Genomic DNA, 18,195 nt, shown 5'->3' with positions numbered 1-18,195 from the left:
ATTTGAGAAAGTATTCCCTTGTGTGGTAGATGGAAGCCCACTATCACATTTAGGGGCGTGGGAGAGCAAAGCCAAGGAAAGAAACAACAACAGAAGAAACATTCTGAAATAAGATGTTTTCTGAATAAGTTGTGAGAAATATTGGTTAAATGTGAGAACTAAAGGTCCATTTCCATGGTCCATTGCAAAGTAGGCTGGAGACACATTTCTATCAGTGAAATAAAAGAAGCTACAACTTTCCAAGCATGCAATGTATAAAGGAAAGATTTGTTTCTTAAGTTTAGATTTTCTTTTTCCCTTTAAAGGAAGAGTAAATAAATGTACTATTCCTGGGATCCTCTTTAGTAACTATGGACTGCAAATAAATACAGCTGCAAATAAAACGTTTTAAGTGTGTTTTAAGTGCAATATACAATGTGACACTAGATGGCGATGGTGAGCCTTATGGAAAATCCAATTTGTTTTTTAAAATGCTTTTAAAAAAGCATTTTCAGAACGTTTTTTCTATGTGTGTGGATTCTACTGGTGTAAACAAATTTCCTTTTGTTTTCTGTTGAAATTCCTAAGTTTAACCCATCTTGTCCGCTGTGGTACAGAAAGTTAAACTGTAATGGTGATCCCTGCCTGATTAACAGATTTTTATTTGTGCAATAGGACTTCTCCTTTCTTCCTTCCATTTTGTAGCACTCTATGCATATCCAAATCTGCTGCATTGAATTCCCCAACCCTCTGGAGCAGATTTTTTTAAAAAAATATTTTTTATTAAAGATTTTTGAGGTTTACAAAAGTACATGCATCAGGTTGTAAAGTCTTTTCTACAGATTAGTTACATTTGTTGTGAGACATTAGTGTTGAGTACAGTATAAGGCTGGAGAAAAAAAAGGGGGGACTTATTTTCTTTTTTCTAATGTACGTGTGGGGTTTTGTGTCAGCGTCAACTGGATAGGCTCTCTTTCTATCTGCCTGTTATATTTCCTTGGTAGTGAGAGGGGTTAAGGGGGCCCAGGGTGTGGTTGTTTGTTTGTGGCTGGCTGCAGTGGGATTTGTTTGCATTTGTGAGGGAGTGGGGAGGGCTCGTTGGGTCGAGTAAGCCATATTGATTCCTATCCTGTCGGTGGGTTTTTGTTGTTGTCTTGCTGGGCTGTGCATGTGATAAAGGTGAGCCATACTGGAGTAAAGGCATCTTCTATTTGTCTATTCTTCAGTCTGTTGGCCAGCTTTTGTAGTAAAGCTGTTTCCTGTACAATTTGGCTCTGGAGCAGATTTGAGGTTGGATGGGCTTTGGGGGACAGGAGAGGAAGAGGAAGCCCCGTTGCATGAACAGAAGTACACTCACACAATGTTAGATGTCACTGCATATTTATATTGAAGATAGCTGTGTACAGGTGGCCCAAACCTTACATCAGGGTTACATTCCGGGGGTTCCACACACAAAGGGGAAAAGTGTGTAAGGTATGGCCATCTCTAACTTGCCGGGCTTTGGGAAGGTTGTGCAAGCTCTCGTAGGGACTTTACCAGAGGCACCAGGTTGCCCCCAAGACTGAGGGGGCCTGGCACACAGCATGCGTGTGACACCACCCACAGGTTGCATGTGTGTGATGTCAAATGCACAACATTGCCTAGAGGAGACCGAGCGCTCTGGAGGAGCCAGCTACTGGAGCTGTGATGCACAATGTGTGTGACATCACACACATGTGCCTGCCCACCTCAAAACTGCGGGTGTCTGGCCCTTTCCCAGCAACTGTTGAGGGGACTGAAGACACCTCGGCTCCCTAGAGTTGACTTGCCTGGTTTTTACAAGATCTTGTGAGATCTCAGGTGGTCCCTTCTAACTGTTCTCCATTTATTTAGTTTCCCACCACCCACACAAAGCTGCAATTGCATGAGTAAATCAAGTGTAAGTTGTGGGTCTACTGTATATTCAAAGATCTAAAATTCATAATTATCTAAGAGTGGGTGCCCAATACAAGTAGGCTTGTATTGTAATTAATACAAGTGGGCATCTTTCTTATTCAATTTTTTAGTAGTCTTGCCATAACTTTAATTCAGTGTTATCTCCAGGAATAGCTAGGAAAAAACTCCTGTCTGAAACTCTGGAAACCACTACCAGTCAATCGGTGCAAAGACCATAATGAGCTAAATGGACCAATGGTCTGACTGTGTATGGCAGCTTACTTTGTTCTTCTTGTATATCATCAACACTATGATTGAGGATCTCCACTTCGGTGGCAAGAGCTTACTGATGTTAGGACACCCAGTGTTCACCTATGAACACAAACCTTAAATACCCAATATATGAAAAGGGAAATAAAAGCAAGATATGGTGTGATTTGAATTTTTTAAAAGATGACAAAATGACACCAAAACTGCAGTCCTATAACTCTCTTTCTCTCTCTCCAAAGATAAGGAGTCAGAGGAGAAAATGAACTCCAAGTCTATACCATCAGTGATGACTCCAGATAGTTTGACCTTGGTTGATGATTTTTTGCTCACCATCATTCTTAGAAATCCAGTTGAGGTCTGGGTTTCCACTGGAGAACCTTTCTTGCCTTTGGATAGTAAGTCATGGAAGAAAATGAATTTTTTTTATTGTTACAGCAGCACCTAAACTGGGGAAATTGTTATGCTGATATATCAATACATTGGCTAGGATCCAGAGAGCTACTTTTCTTGACTATGCTTGATTTCTGGTTCCTTTCCATTGAATGCGCTACCACCCCTTAATACAAACTGTCTTTGAAACTGGTTCAAAGTGGTTTGCAGTGCAGGCTGTGTACATTCTGTTCAAGAAGCCCTCTTGGGCACACAGAACTAGTTTCACAGTTGGGATCCAAAAAATCATAACTCTGTAAAATGAGAAATAATAAACAGGCTATTATCATGGACAAAAATTCTACTGTTGCAAATCATTTTATTAAATTTACAAAACAAACTTTTATTACTGCCATACCAATTTTATGAATGTTCTCACAGAAGTAAGCCCCCCTTTGTTCAGCAGACCCAATTCCATATAAGTATGGATAGGATTGCACTATTAAAGTGGTGCTTAATTTTTAAATGTAGTAGTCTGCTTTTTCATTCCATACATATTCTACAGAGACTTTCTTAAGCTTTACAGTATTTTCAGAGAGAGTTCCTTATGAAGAAGCTTACCTTTTAATTACATGTTTATAATTGGATCTATTTAACTTGCTAACAGTATCTGGTTCTTTAAAAAAAACTATTTGCTGAAACAGATCCAATTATGCTAACTGTTAATCTTTACAGACCTGCAGGTATAAAATCACTATGAAACAAACTGTAGTCAAAATAATGTGTATCTTGCTTTATTACAGCTTTGCAAAATGCAGAGAGGGAAGGACGACAAAAATGGTCAGAGAAAGATAAAATTCTGGCAGACCTAGATGCAATGAAGCACAAAATGAGACAACTACAAGGTCAGTATCTCAGAATTCAGGGTCAGTGGCAGAATTCACTGTTATCATGTTCTCTTCCCACAACATAATAAATAAGCACATTCAGCTTTATATTATCCCACATGGGGTTCATCCACAAAGCGCTTCTTTCTCAGGTGGTTCACTCTGGGCTATATATGCACAGTATGTATTATTGTTCTTTTCAGTTTGCGGCATTAAACTAACATTCCCCGAAAGGATAACATAGTGTAGGATTTCCTTTTTTTTATAGTAATTTTTATTATTATACATTTTATAAATTTCCCTCCAATTCTTCGTTCAATCCCGCATACAACAAATCATAGTTATTTTTTTACTTCCTTCAACGTCTCTGACAATCATCCGTAGTTACACCTTTAATACACATTCCCTTCTTTCGTATTGCCATTTTTCCTCCTTACTCCTATTATTTCTCATAAACAATACTTATTTTCTTTTTTTACAGTGCCTCTTTAAATCCCGCTAGCGTTGTGTTCACACCACATATATTTTTCAGATAATCCACAAATTTCCCCCAGTCTTCGATGAACTTTTGATCTTTAGTATATCTTATTTTCCCAGTTAATTTGTCCAGTTCTGCATAGTCTATCATTTTTAGTCTCCATTCTTCTATCGTCGGTATTTCCTCTTGTTTCCACTTCTGAGCCAACAGGATTCTGGCTGCCGTTACCGCATACTGGAAAAGCTTACAGTCCTTTCTTCTGATGTCCTTTCCTACCATACCTAAAAGAAAAGCTTCGGGTTTTTTCACAAAAGTATATCTTAACATTTTTTTCAACTCATTATATATCATTTCCCAAAAACTTTTCACTTTCTTACATTCCCACCACTGATGAAAGAATGTCCCTTCCTTGTCTTTACACTTCCAACATTTGTTATCAACCTTATACATCTTTGCTAATTTTACAGGTGTCGTATACCATCTATAAAACATTTTCATCACATTCTCCTTCAGTGTAATACATGCTGTAAATTTTAAATGCTCTTTCCACAGTTTTTCCCAATCTTCAAATTGAATATTGTACCCAAAATCCTTTGCCCACTGTATCATTACCGATTTAACCTCTTCATCTTTCGTATTCCATTCCAGCAATATCTTATACATTTTTGACAGAATTTTATACTCATTATTTATAATGTCCTTTTGGAAATTTGATTCCTTTTCCACATAACCCTTTTCCTTCAGATCTTTTTTAAATATTTCATTAACTTGGTAATGGTGCAACCAATCATAAACTAGATCTTTAACTTGTTCATATGGCTTCAGTTTCCATTTTCCTCCCTCATTAGCTATCAATTCCCCATAAGTGGCCCATTTGTTTCTCATATTAATCTTCTTCACACTTATTACCTCTAACGGGGACAGCCAGTGTGGAACTTTTGGTTCCAGTATATTCTTGTATCTCTCCCAAACCTCTATTAATGAACCCCTGAAGATGTGGTTTCCAAATCCTTTATGAACCCTTTTTTTGTCACACCAAAGGTACGCGTGCCACCCAAATCTGTTATCAAATCCTTCAAGATCTAATAATTCATTATTTTCTAACTTTATCCATTCTTTTAACCAGCATAGACAGGCTGCTTCATAATATAGTCTCATATCTGGCAGGGCGAAGCCTCCTCTTTCTTTTACATCCGTCAGTAATTTAAATTTTATTCTAGGCTTCTTCCCCTGCCAGATATACCTTGAAATCACTTTTTGCCATTCTTTAAAAATTCCTATACCCTTTAATATGGGTAAGGTCTGAAATAAGAATAACATCTTTGGTAGCACCGTCATTTTTATCGTAGAAATTCTTCCCCAAAATGATAATTTCATTCTGGCCCACACCTCCAGATCCTTCTTTATTCCCTTCCAAACCGGGATATAATTATTTTGGTATAGATCAATATTCTTGGCTGTTACCCAAATTCCCAAATATTTAACCTTTTTCACCACCTCTATCTCTGTTCGTTGTTGCATTAATTCGATCATCTTTTGATCCATATTTTTTACAATCATTTTTGTCTTTCTTTTATTCAATCTGAATCCTGCCACCGTACCAAATTTGTCCATCTCGTCCAATACCTCCTCTATACTTTCTGTTGGTTCTTCCATAGTCAGTACCAAATCGTCGGCAAAGGCTTTAACTTTATACTCATTTTGACCTACTGCTACCCCCTTTATTTGTTTGTTTTGTCTAATTGCATTTAAAAAGACTTCCAGAACCGTTATAAATAACAATGGCGATAGCGGGCAACCTTGTCTTGTTCCTTTAGATATTTTTATGTCTTCAGTGATAACATTGTTCACTATTAATTTTGCTCTCTGTTCTGTATAGATTGCCTTTATGCCATTGAAAAACTCTTGACCAACCTCCATATGTTCTAAATTCTTCAACATAAATTCCCAAGTTATATTGTCAAAGGCCTTTTCTGCATCCACAAACATTAGAGTCGCTGGTTTATCACACCTATCAGACAGATATTCTATGACATTAATTATAGTTCTTATGTTATCTCTCAGTTGTCTGTCTGGTAGGAAGCCTGCTTGATCTTTGTGAATAATCTTTATTAATATCTTTTTCAGTCTCTTCGCTAGAATTCCTGCAAAGATCTTATAATCTATATTCAGAAGTGAAATAGGCCTATAATTTTTGACTTGTGTTAAGTCAGAATCTTGTTTTGGGATTAATGTTATATATGCTTCTTTCCATGTTTCTGGAATGTCTCTTTCTTTTAAGATATTGTTCATAACGACGGTCAGTGGGGTCATCAACACCTCTTTCATTTCTTTGTAATAACTAGATGTGAACCCGTCAGGTCCTGGGGCTTTCCCTCTTTTCAAGTCCTTTATCGCTTCTTTTACTTCTTCTTTTTCTATTGGGGCATTCAGCTGGTCTTTTTGGTCTGTCGGAATCTTTTGCACCGTTTTCTCTCTTAGATATCTTTCTATTTTCTTCTTATTGTTCCTTTCTTTGTTTTTATATAATTGCTTGTAAAAGTCCAAGAATCCTTTTCTTATCTCTTTCGGGTCAGTTGTCTCTTCTCCCTTTATCATAATTTTATTGATTGTATTCTGCTCCTTTCTTTTTTTCAGTTGCCACGCAAGCCATTTTCCTGATTTATTTGCTGATTCAAAACTTTTCTGTCTTAACCTTTTAATGTTCCACTCAACTTCTTTATTTATTATCATCGCAAATTGTGTTTGTAAAATCTTTATTTCCTGCTTTATTTTCAAATTGTTAGGTTTTTTGATCAGTTTTTGCTCATAGTCCATGATCTGTCTTGAAATTTCTTTTATCCTTTTTTCCTTATTGTTTTTCTTCAATGCATTTTGTTGGATCAATAAACCTCTCATTACTGCTTTGCTTGCGTCCCAAACAATACTCATTTTAGTACCTTTGTCCACATTATCCATAAAGTATTCGGATAGTTTCTTTTGCGCTTTTTCAACCATCTTCTGATCGTCCCACAAATTATCATTCAGTCGCCACCTAAATGATCTCTCTTCAAAGCCTTTTAGCTCCAATTCTATGGGATTGTGATCTGAGATCACTCTGGCTTGTATTTCAATTTGATGGATTCTTGGTGTCAGTTCGTTCGAAACCCAAATTTGATCTATTCTTGACATTGACTGATTCGGTTCTGAATAATGAGTAAATTGCTTCTCCAAGGGGTGCCTAAGTCTCCAGATATCAATCAAGTTACAGTTCTTCATCATCGTAAAAAACGTCTTAGGTAATTTCCCTTCTTTATTCTTTGCCTCTCTTAATCTATCCATTTCCAATGATACCACACCATTCATATCTCCCATTATTACGATTTTTTGGTCCATATACTCAAATAGTTTTTCCTCCAATGATCTGTAGAAATCAGTCTTATTTCCATTTGGTGCATAGATCCCGACAATTATTAATTTCTCGCCTTGCCATTTGATTTGGACAGCTATGATTCTCCCTTCTTCATCTTTAAATAATTGGTGAGATTCAATTTTATTTTTAATGTATAGAACAACGCCTCTCTTTTTCTCTTTATCCGAGGATATAAATTCATTCCCTAATCTTTTGTTAATCAAAATTTTTCTATGTCTTTTTGCCACGTGGGTTTCTTGTAAACATATGACATCTAAGTTTTTCTTTTTTAGAAATTGTTCAATTCTGTTTCGTTTCTTCTTATCATTCATCCCATTAATGTTCCAATTCCAAAATTTCAACGCCATTCTTCTTCCGATTAAATAAATTTAATTTTTTTTATTTTACAGTCTGTCTACCTCTTCTTCTTCCTCTTCCTCTTCTTGCGAGCTTTCCCCGTTTTGGTCCTCTTCTTCTCCTAATTCAGACTCCCCCTTCAGTCCTAATCCTCCCTCTGCTCCCTTGGTCTCTTCCTCTCCCGTCTGTAGTTCTTTGTATCTCCTCAGAAATTTTCCTATTTCCTCGGGACTGGTCAGTCTTCTTTTCACACCTTTATAAAAGAACGAAACTCCTTCGGGGAATTCCCATCTGAAGTCTATCTTGTTTTTTTTAAGAATTTGCACCAGTGGTTTGTAAGCTTCTCTTCGTTTCAACAGCCTTATCGGTATATCTTTAAAGATGATTATGTAGTTCCCATCTATGTAGAGTCTCTTCTCTCTATTTCTTTGTAGAATCAAATTTCTCATTTCTCTATCCTTAAATGTAACCAAACAATCGCCTGGAAATTTCTTTGTTTTACTTGTTCTTATTTTCATTCTAAATGCATTTTGTATTGTTTTTGCAACATCTTCCTCTGGCAGCTCCAGCCACTGCGCAATTTCTTTTGTTAGTTTCTCTTTTATATTTTCATTCTGTACCTCTGGAACTTGTCTCAGCCTTAGGTTTACTTCCCTCTGTCTCAATTCATTCATAGCAATAGAATCTTTTATATCTTCTTGTGCTTTATTTAACTCCACCATCTCACTCTTTATCTTCTCCTCTTCCCGCTTCATCTCCTTCATCTCCTGTTTTGTCCTCTTTAATCCCTCATCCACTTTTTTTGATACCTCTTTGATCTGTCCTTTCAATTCATTAACTGTCTCGTCAATTTTTCTATCCATTTTTCCGATTTTATTGTCTACCTGTTCTAATTTTGTCTCCAAATTTTTCTCACTTTGTTTTATTTCTGCGAACATTTTCAATATTTCTGTTCTAAACTCTGTTTCCTGTTTTGAAGCTCTCCTGTCCGTAGGAGTCCCCCCCTCTGCCCCCTTTTTCGGCAAATGAGACATCTTTTTAAGTTCCACCAAACCCAATAATATATGTTATCTCAATAAATCAAATAGCAAATATAATCAAAATACAAACATACAATTTCCAAATGGTCCAAATAATAGTCCGAATAATAGTCCAAATATAAGTCCAAGGTTTTATAACAGTGTGATTAAATTTGGTATAAATACCCACTTTATGACCAGAGTCACTTCCACTGCCGAAAAACAAGCAACAAAAACAAAATCCAATTATCTATAAATGGAGGAGATCCAATTGTAGGTAAATTTGTTTATCTTCTTGTCCCCACTTGGGCTAATCCACAAGTTGTCAAAGAGGTAAATATATTGTAATCCAATTAGGGATCAATTAGGTATTATAATCCAAAAAAAAAAAAAATGCAGAATCTCCAAAAAAAAGATTCAATTGTAATCCCAATTTTTTAATCCAGTCTCTCTGTAAATATTTATTAGGCCTATGAGGAGATTTTTATAAGTTTTACTGATTTTTATAAGTTCAAAAAAAAGATAGGAATAAATATCCACAAAGAGGAGATCCCGTGGGAAGCAGTTCTTTCTCAAGTCCTAATAAATCAAAAAATTCCAGAAAAACAACTTGTAGTATTACATTCCATCCATTAGGGGGATCGAAGTTTGGTCCTCGCTTCAACTTTCTGCAGTTTACAGTCCGAAACAAAAATCAAAAAATTTCTGCAATTTGCATTCCAAATCAAAAAAGAGGAGAAAAGAAGAGGAAATAGTACAGAAAAAATTTCAAAATCCACCAAAAGGACACTGAAGTCAGATCCAAACTTTGCTTTCTCTTACCCAAATACCCTGGAAAGTCAGTTAAAATGGCGTCACTGGTTCTTCTTTAACGTGCAAAACTAATTCTTCAATTTATTAACATAAAAGTTATTCCTCAGTTACATCTAAGACCTTCGCTTTAACTCACAGCTCACCTCTGTTCCCCCTTAATGTTCTCCTTTCCTCTCCTTCTTATAATAAAGTTACTTTTGTCCTTTAACTTATTTGAAACAGTTTCTAAAAGTTAGGGGGAAACAGAAACAATAACCGCTAGCGGCAACTCACTTTCGTTTCTGGCTCTGCATACCATTCTGCGTCTTTATAGATCCCAAACGAACGCTGAACTCGGAGTCTTCTCTTTAATTCGAGACTTCTCTTAAAATTATACTCAGATTCTTCCAGTTATAGATTCAAGTCCGAATTTCTTAGTATTGAGAGCGGAGCGCTGTCTCCCGCAAGCTCGAGGCTTCGCTATTCAGCCGCAGCAATGGCTTCCCGATAGCCAGCTGTCCGTTCCGCCGTACTCTTCACCTCCTTTTCAGGGGCTACCTGACGGCCGGACGGGCAGCTATACGGCACCGTCGGGAACCTGGACCTCTGGACACCCACCAGAGGATTATCGGGGGGTTTTTTAGCCCAAAAAACCTCCCTTTTCGGCCGAAATAGCTAGGGTTTCCCTCCCGGGAAAAATCCCTCGCTTGCGTCGGGTTCGCGCTCCACCGGAAGTCCATAGTGTAGGATTTCCTATGCCCATACTAGTCTTTCCATCATGTGTACTGTGCAGTCTGGGCTTGGCCTGCATTTCCCAAATCAGGGCTTTTGATGGTCATGGAATTAACAATTTGCCTCTACAATTTGCTCTAGCTAATCTTAGCCACCCTGTGCACTTATTTATGGGGACAATAATTTAAGGCCTGAATGATCATCTGATGTTGTTGCTTTGACCCCCCCCTCCAACCTGTTTTTTAGAGGGAAGCTAAAATATATGTAGTTATCACTATGTGATAATTATATTATTGTGTTTAATTAAGCTTCACTCAGTAACTGTAGTTCTCTACCCTAGAATCTGGTTAGAAAACCTGTAATCCATAGATCTTAAATGGCAATTTAGAATGAAAGTGTGTGGGTCGGTGAGATATACAACAATAGATTATGAAGATACTCTATGTACACCAAGAATTACTTCCTCTAGAGGTTTCCTGTCACCACCCCTTCCCTGCTGCATCTCATCACTCCTGTCAGAAAAAAACTTGCTGGAGCATCAAATAGCCACCAGAAGACTTAGAGCCATTCAAATAAAACACTCTGATTTATTTATTTAAAGAATAACTCTTTGGGCCATCTTTGTTTTAGGGCGACGCATAGCAAAATCTAAAGCAGCCAGTTTGGTGCCCACTAAGAGCCCCCTCCAGCCTGTGGTTGTAGAAGGAGGCTGGACTGAGGAAACTCAAGAAGAGATGAGGCTCATGGAAACTATACAACATACAGAGGTATGGAAATGAACTTTCTGCTGAGTAGTTTGACTGACAGCTAAGGCTGTCACATTCTATCAACATAAAAATTATGTAGTGACTACTTGAACCAACTATTCATTCAAACTACAGCTCCTGTGATTAGCAGCAAGGTGAGAGTAGAAATGTTCATACTTTTACATGGGAAGAGATGAAGAAATAAGAGCAGAATTGCTCTGGGCAGAGAAATTGGGTTCTTTGCCGAATATTTTGGCTACCATTTTTAACTTCCCACAAATATCCAAATGATTCCTGAGAGAAGCAAACTTTACCTGCCACTGCTATGAGACTTCAGTTTTACCAGCAAGTTACTGGAGCGAGCTCAACATTCATTCCCAAAGGAATATGCCGTTCTTCAGACAGTAGAGTGGCTTCTGACTTCAACACGTAATCACTATGTTGAACAGAGCAATGTAAAACATTTCTTCAAAGTATTCTAAAGTACAAAACTATAAATGTAAGTTGAATGTACTTAATAAGGCATAGTATGTACTTAAAACATATAAGGAATAGCTTATTTAATCATTAATTTATTAAAATATTTAAATACCAGCTTCTATGAAAACATCTTAAGGTAAAAGGACCACTGACTGTTAGGTCCAGTCGCAGATGACTCTGTGGTTGTGGCGCTCATCTGCTTTACTAGCCAAGGGAGCCGCCATTTGTCCGCAGACAGCTTCCGGGTCATGTGGCCAGCATGACTAAGCCGCTTCTGGCAAACCAGAGCAGCGCACGGAAACGCCGTTTACCTTCCTACTGGAGCAGTACCTAATAAAACCCATTGAAATACAATAACAACAAGGCCTGGTTCACATATCATGCTAAACCATAGTTAATGGTTTACTCGGTTTAACATTAATGAGTCCCCAGTCAAAAGTCCCCACTTCACTCCTTTCACTCCTGGTTGCGCCATATCAACAGCAATGGACCACAAGCTTTGCCTTATTGTGTCATCCAAACCTAGGCATGTGATTTAATTCTCACCAAGCAAATCACAAGCAGTAGCCAAGGCTTCTTCTTGCCTTACCACTCACTGTTTCGGAGAAACAAACCACAAGGCCAGTCTTGGATGATATGACAAGCCAAGGCTTATTGGTTGTTGCTCCAGCAGAGCACACCCAGAGCACATCCAGGAGAAAGAACACAAACTATGGTTTGTGTTAAATCATAGTTAATAACTATGGTTTAATATGGTGGATGAATATATGAAAACAGCAGTATTAACAGCCAGTGCAAATGTTACAACAAATGATTGGCATCAGTAGTCAGCAAAATCTTCAGTAATAGTACTATTTTAAAGATATTATCACACATGAACTTCATGACTTCATGACTTGTGTTTCATATTAGATGCACCTTTCAGAGCTTCAAGCATTACAGTTCAAAAGAACTTCTTCATTTTCTCCTAAACTACTGGTGAAAAGTCACAGAGAGCTCTACAAGCAGCCAACAACTAAAAGAGTGTGGGCTTATTTGAATGGATTTACACCTGAGCAAGGCGCTTATGCCTGGGGGCAAACAATTGCAGAGGTAAAGCAGAAGAAATCTCTCATTCAAAATAGTGCTTCTAAAGACCATTGTATTTAGTGCCCACAAACCCAGGAATGAAAATGTGAGACGTGGATGGAGTTTAAGGTCACAAATTTATTAGAGCCAAAAATCTTCAACCAAATAAGATACAAATATGTTGAGCCATGAAATCTGCACATTGGCTATTTCTCCCCAAAATACGCAGCAGCTTGGACATATTCAGTACTTTCTAATACATCTCCCATTTTGTTTTATTCCACCCCATGCAAATTGTAAGGTCTCAATCCAGTTCTTGACTCTCAGGCAAAAGAATGCTTGGGTCCTATTCTACTAAGTTGTTGTGCTAGTGGAAGGCCACACAACAATTCCTGCTAGAACAACAGGACCTGCTCTCCTTCCCATGCCAGCCCCCATGCCCTCCCCAAATCTTCTCAGGAGGGTTGGGAGTATCCCCAGAACAGAGACAGAGGGAAGAGAGAGGAGATTGTTCTGGCAAGCATGAATCTTTGTGCTGATGGAATGATCATCTTAGCATGGCGTTGAATTTCATGCTTTGTCAATTGTAACAACAATAATAAAAATAATATTAGGAATAATAATAATAATAATAATAATAATAATAATAATAGGAGGAATTCAAGACCATGTCCAACACATTGTATATGCATAACACTTGCCTTGAAATTAGCCTTACTTGGTATGCACCTCTGTTCTCACTAATGAATTGGAAGCCAGTATTTTCTAACCTGCAAGCTGAACTTGCAAACCAACATGGACCATTGAATACTAATGCAGTTTTTAATGTTTCAGCTACTTGACAGTTGTACAACTCAGCTAAAAATGCCACAACCTGCAAAGACATTGTACACACCTGATGGTGAGCAGCTGCAAGCATGGGATGAAATAGAAAGAGACATGATTGTTTGTGTTTGCACAGGCCATCCCTTTATGAGCAGAAAAGGTACGTTTTCCGAAGGATTTTTTTGTAGATAAGAGATATGCCTTATGTTTCTAAGAGGTGGGTGGGCTGATCAAGAAGTCTGGATGGCAGCCATGGCCAGATGTGATTAGCAAAACTCTCCCTGGCCATGTTTGATATGCACCTGACCAGATAGATATAGATATAGATATAGATATAGATATAGATATAGATATAGATATAGATATAGATATAGATATAGATATAGATATAGATATAGATATAGAATGAATATGTTTGACTTAAGGATTATTTTGAGTTGAAGCCCTTTTGTACTCCACTGATGACTCTAGAACACTTGCCACTGTCTATTTCCCCTTCACTTAACACAGAAGAAACACGACCAATGATTCAGGTCTGATAACAGTCACTATTATTTTTTTTAGTGATGGGGTATGTGGGTCTTGGAAAAAAAGGGAAATCCTAATCCCATGCCACCCCTATATATACTCAGCACAATATAAGATAATTTTGGTGCCCCACCACAAGTCCTCACCATAGCAAAAAGCAGTGGCAGAGAGGATTGTTCATAAAAGAGTAAGGCCCCATGTGATATATCTGCACCATAATTTTAATACACAATATTTTAATGCAGTCATGCACATAATTATTTCATTTATGAATCGCTTCCTATGAAGCATCTAAAAGTTATTTCACAAAACAATACAAGTATATATATATAAAGTTACATATATAAATATACCGTATTTTTCGCCCTATGGGACGCACTTTTTCCCCTCCAAAAATGAAGGGGAAATGTGTGTGCATCCTATGGGGCGAATGCAGGCTTTCGCTGAAGCCTGGAGAGCGAGAGGGGTCGGTGCACACCGACCCCTCTTGCTCTGCAGGCTTCGCGGACCTCTCCGCAAGCAGCGGGAGCGCTCCCGCTGCTTGCGGAGAGTTGCTTGCATGCAGAAGCCTGCGCGCGCTGAGTTCAGTGCGTCCAGGCTTCACGGACCTCTCCGCAAGCAGCGGGAGCCAGCGCTGGGCTCCCACGGCTTGCAGAGAGCTGCCTGTTTGGGGGCTGGGGCGGGGGAAGCTCGGGCCTCCCCCGCCCCAGCCCCGCGCCTGGGGGGAAAATAATTTTTTTCCCTTTATTTCCCCCCCAAAAAACTAGGTGTGCCTTATGGGACGGTGCGTCCTATAGGGCGAAAAATACGGTAGTTAAAACAGTTAAAATGATTACATATGTGAAAATAATTTCAATCCAATACAGATCATGTCCAGGAATAAAACCTCCATTTAGAAAACTTGCTGGAAGAGGAAAGTCTTCAAGAAGCACTGAAAAGATAATAGGTGCCTTACTGATATGTAGCGAAGTATAGGTGCCACTACACAGTAAAGATCTGATTCCAACATCATGTGGAAGATGGCATCTGCAGGACGCCCCCTTTCAAAGAGTGCACTGATCAGTTGGGTATATGAGGGGAAAGACTTTTTTAGTATCCCGATCCCAAGCTTTGTAGGGCTTTGTATATCACTAGCACATATCAAATGTAGCCCAGTGGCTAACTGGCAAAATAAGGGGAGGGGGGAATCCATGCAGATAAGGTGAACATTGATATTTCCAGGAGATTCCATTTGTATCTACATCCACATCCTAGACTTCATGTCATTCCTAACAGTCCCAGTCCAGAAATAATCTACATCCATTGATTAATTCCAAACTAGAATCACCCAACCCTATTTCCATGTCCAACTATTCTTATAACTTGTCCATAAACGAATATAAGACTTGAAACGTATGACAGTAACAACTTAAATTATACATTTGCATGTTGTAAGAGATTGGTAGACAAATAATTTTCAAAACTGAATTTTAAAACTGTTGTTTCAGCCATGAAACATGAATTGGAAGTTAGAGCTCTTTATGCCAGAATTCGGAAACAGCACGGTCCAGAATCTACCAACATTATTGTCTTACCATCAGAAAAAGTTGCCGGGAAGGTTGTATCATAAAATTTAAATAATAGTACCGCATACTATATAATTGACTGTAAATTATGTTGTATTACTAGTAGTCATTGATAGCCTTATCCTCCATGAATTTATTTTATTCTTTTTTAAAGCCAACTGAGTCAGTGGCCATCATTGCCTCCTGTTAGAGTGAATTCCATGGTTAAGTATGCGCTGTTTGAAAAAGTCATTCCTTCAGTCTGTCCTGAATCTTCCCACTTTCAGCTTAATTGGATTTCTCTTTGTTCTAGTTTCACTAGAAATGGAAAAAAAAATCTCTCTGTCCACTTTCTCCACACCTCTATCATGTCATGCCTCACTCTTCTTTTCTCTAAGCAAAAAAGCTCCTAATGTTTTGACTTTTACACATAGGGGAGTTGCTTGATCATTTTGCTTGCCCTTTTTCCCTACCTTTTCCAGCTCCACAGTCCCCTTTTTGAGGCGGAGGCAACCAGAATTCTATGTGGTCTTCCAAGTGTGGTCTCGCCACAGCCATAAATGCAACACAGTTATTAACAGATGGTGCAGAAGGCTTTTTTGCTGAAACTGATTAAGGATTTCCCTTATGTCACTTCTGTTGCGAAGGAGATCTCATTGGGAGTAAATCATAGCTAGGAACTCCATTTCTGGAGCAGTTTTAAATATTTTAAAATAATTGGACAGAAACTGTATCTTCACTCAAAGAAAAAGAATCAAGGGAGAACAAATGTCTGAAGTTAATTGTTGCAGGACTGTCAAAGCCACTAGAGGGGGAGTTTATTTCACTGACTTACTAGGTAAATTTTTAAAGACAAGTGATTATACAAATAGAGAATCTTTGAACAAAATTCTTTGTCCCTGACATTGTTGGTTAATATTTGTTGCCTTTAGCAAAAAGAATTTTACCCATAAGAAGTTCACAGTTAGTTCCATGTGGATAATTGGAAGGGGGGAAAAAGCTTTCTTTACATCATTCCTCACAAACAGCACTTACCTTAAAGGTCTACAATCTACTCTCATAACTGTGTTCATTGTGTAGAAACTTCATCCTGTAAACTAGGATACTTTACATATAGTAAGCCATATATAAACTGACTAAATAAAATAATAAATAAAAATGATGACTAGCTGCAAAATAACTTGAGCAAACCACTCCCTCTTCATTGGAAAATATGTCTAACTTTATTTTTCTATAAGCTGAATAATATATTATTTTCATAAATTAAATATGGGACTAAGGGACAATTCAGCTATTAGAATTTTGCATGGATTATTTGCAATATCCTGTTCATGGAAAAAATTGTGCTATGGTAACACACAAAGAATGATGACTGATTCACACAGCCATATTTCTTTTTTAAAAAGTGGTGAGTTGGTGAAACCATACATGTGGCCAATCTTTTGACTGCTCTGATATGTGTTGATATTTACAGCTTGCTAACCTTGGAAACTTTCAGGTGAAACATGATCTTAACACATGTGAGATGTCTATTGAGGTATTTATATCACCACTATATCAGATTTATGCCATCACCCATCCCTAACAGATCTGTCCAATTCAGAGAGTATTTTGGAGTTCAAAACATTTTCATGGCTCTGTTGTTGTGTTGATCCCCTAAATTAAATTATTCACACAGTGTATTTTCCCATTCACACAGGGACTAAAATCACTCCTGCGTCTTGAAATGTAACCTAGTCACTAAATAGGTCAGTCCTGTCAAGTAAATTTAGTACTTGCTCTTACCAATGCATCTTTTAAAAATATTATCTAAAATAGATTCTATGGATCATAGGGCTGCTTGATAAGAATTGAATACCACTCAATTATCTAAATACCTGATTATGTCAAATGTCTTCTAGCCTCCCCAATTTTTAATAAAGTTAGTAATTTCCGGTCATTGTACCTTATTGATTTGAATCAATTATTTCATTCCACACACCCCTTTAATATCAGCAGGACTCCTTTTTATCATTAAGCTGAAGTGCCACCAAACATCTCTGATCCTGGCAGCTTTCTCTGAGAAATGTAATTTCTGCTGCTATGGAAACATTAAGGTGATGCAAATGAAAATCAGGAGTGACAGACCAATGACCATACTATGTACAGTGTCCTCTGGAGAATTTGCCAGTCTGCACATCTCATAGGAAGGTTTTTCCTTAAACAGTTTTTTAAAATCCGTAATTAAAATGTTGACTTAATAGAGAGTTTTCTTGCACGTTGTTTTAAAAACAAAACAAAAACAATTGACTCTGTGACTGTTTTCCTTCTTTCTTTCCTTTCTTCTCCTTTGTCTACATCACTGCTATCATTGTCTTGTTAGAAATTGATTGTGCTGAACTAGTAGAGTCTCACCTCACTTCTGGTTTTAAAATTCCAACTAAAAATTGTGGATCTATTTTGTTCCTTCAGCATCATTGAAAAAGAACTTTGCCTTGGTTAACAACTTTGTCAATTGTGGGCCAAACAACTGATGACGTTAATAACATGGTTTGCCTCTGAGTGCAGTGCAGGGGATCTATACAAAACGGAACCGTGGCATGGAGTTGCAAGGAGACTGCAACCCTGGGTTCCTCATGTGGTCTCACTCACAATCAGGGGTCCCGTGGCTGCTATTTTCATGAGAGTTCCCCACCCCATGCAAATAGCCGTCGTGGAGAACCCAATCTTGATTGGGACTGGAGGGCAAAAGGTTAAAGCTCTCCAAGCATTCACATCACACACTGGCTATTTGTGAAAGAAAAATGCTGTTCTCAAGGGATAATCACATTATTTAC

At 37.9% G+C, this 18,195-nt stretch overlaps 1 protein-coding gene across 5 annotated transcripts in view; it reads left to right on the top strand.

Annotated features, from left to right (window-relative positions):
- Positions 1–18,195, top strand: part of DCDC1 (doublecortin domain containing 1) — a 265,169-nt gene that overhangs the window by 235,193 nt on the left and 11,781 nt on the right. For all 5 annotated transcript variants that reach the window (XM_079987001.1, XM_079987002.1, XM_079987000.1 and 2 more), the window contains 6 exons: positions 2,403–2,558; positions 3,336–3,437; positions 10,819–10,955; positions 12,327–12,506; positions 13,317–13,467; positions 15,323–15,432. In XM_079987001.1, the coding sequence (XP_079843127.1) occupies positions 2,403–2,558; positions 3,336–3,437; positions 10,819–10,955; positions 12,327–12,506; positions 13,317–13,467; positions 15,323–15,432 (836 nt within the window). The remainder of the gene's footprint in view (positions 1–2,402; positions 2,559–3,335; positions 3,438–10,818; positions 10,956–12,326; positions 12,507–13,316; positions 13,468–15,322; positions 15,433–18,195) is intronic.

The sequence above is a fragment of the Podarcis cretensis genome (genome assembly GCF_951804945.1).
Source record: "Podarcis cretensis genome assembly, chromosome: 1".
Taxonomy (NCBI): Eukaryota; Metazoa; Chordata; class Lepidosauria; order Squamata; family Lacertidae; genus Podarcis; species Podarcis cretensis.
This window is presented reverse-complemented; position numbering and strand designations above follow the sequence as displayed.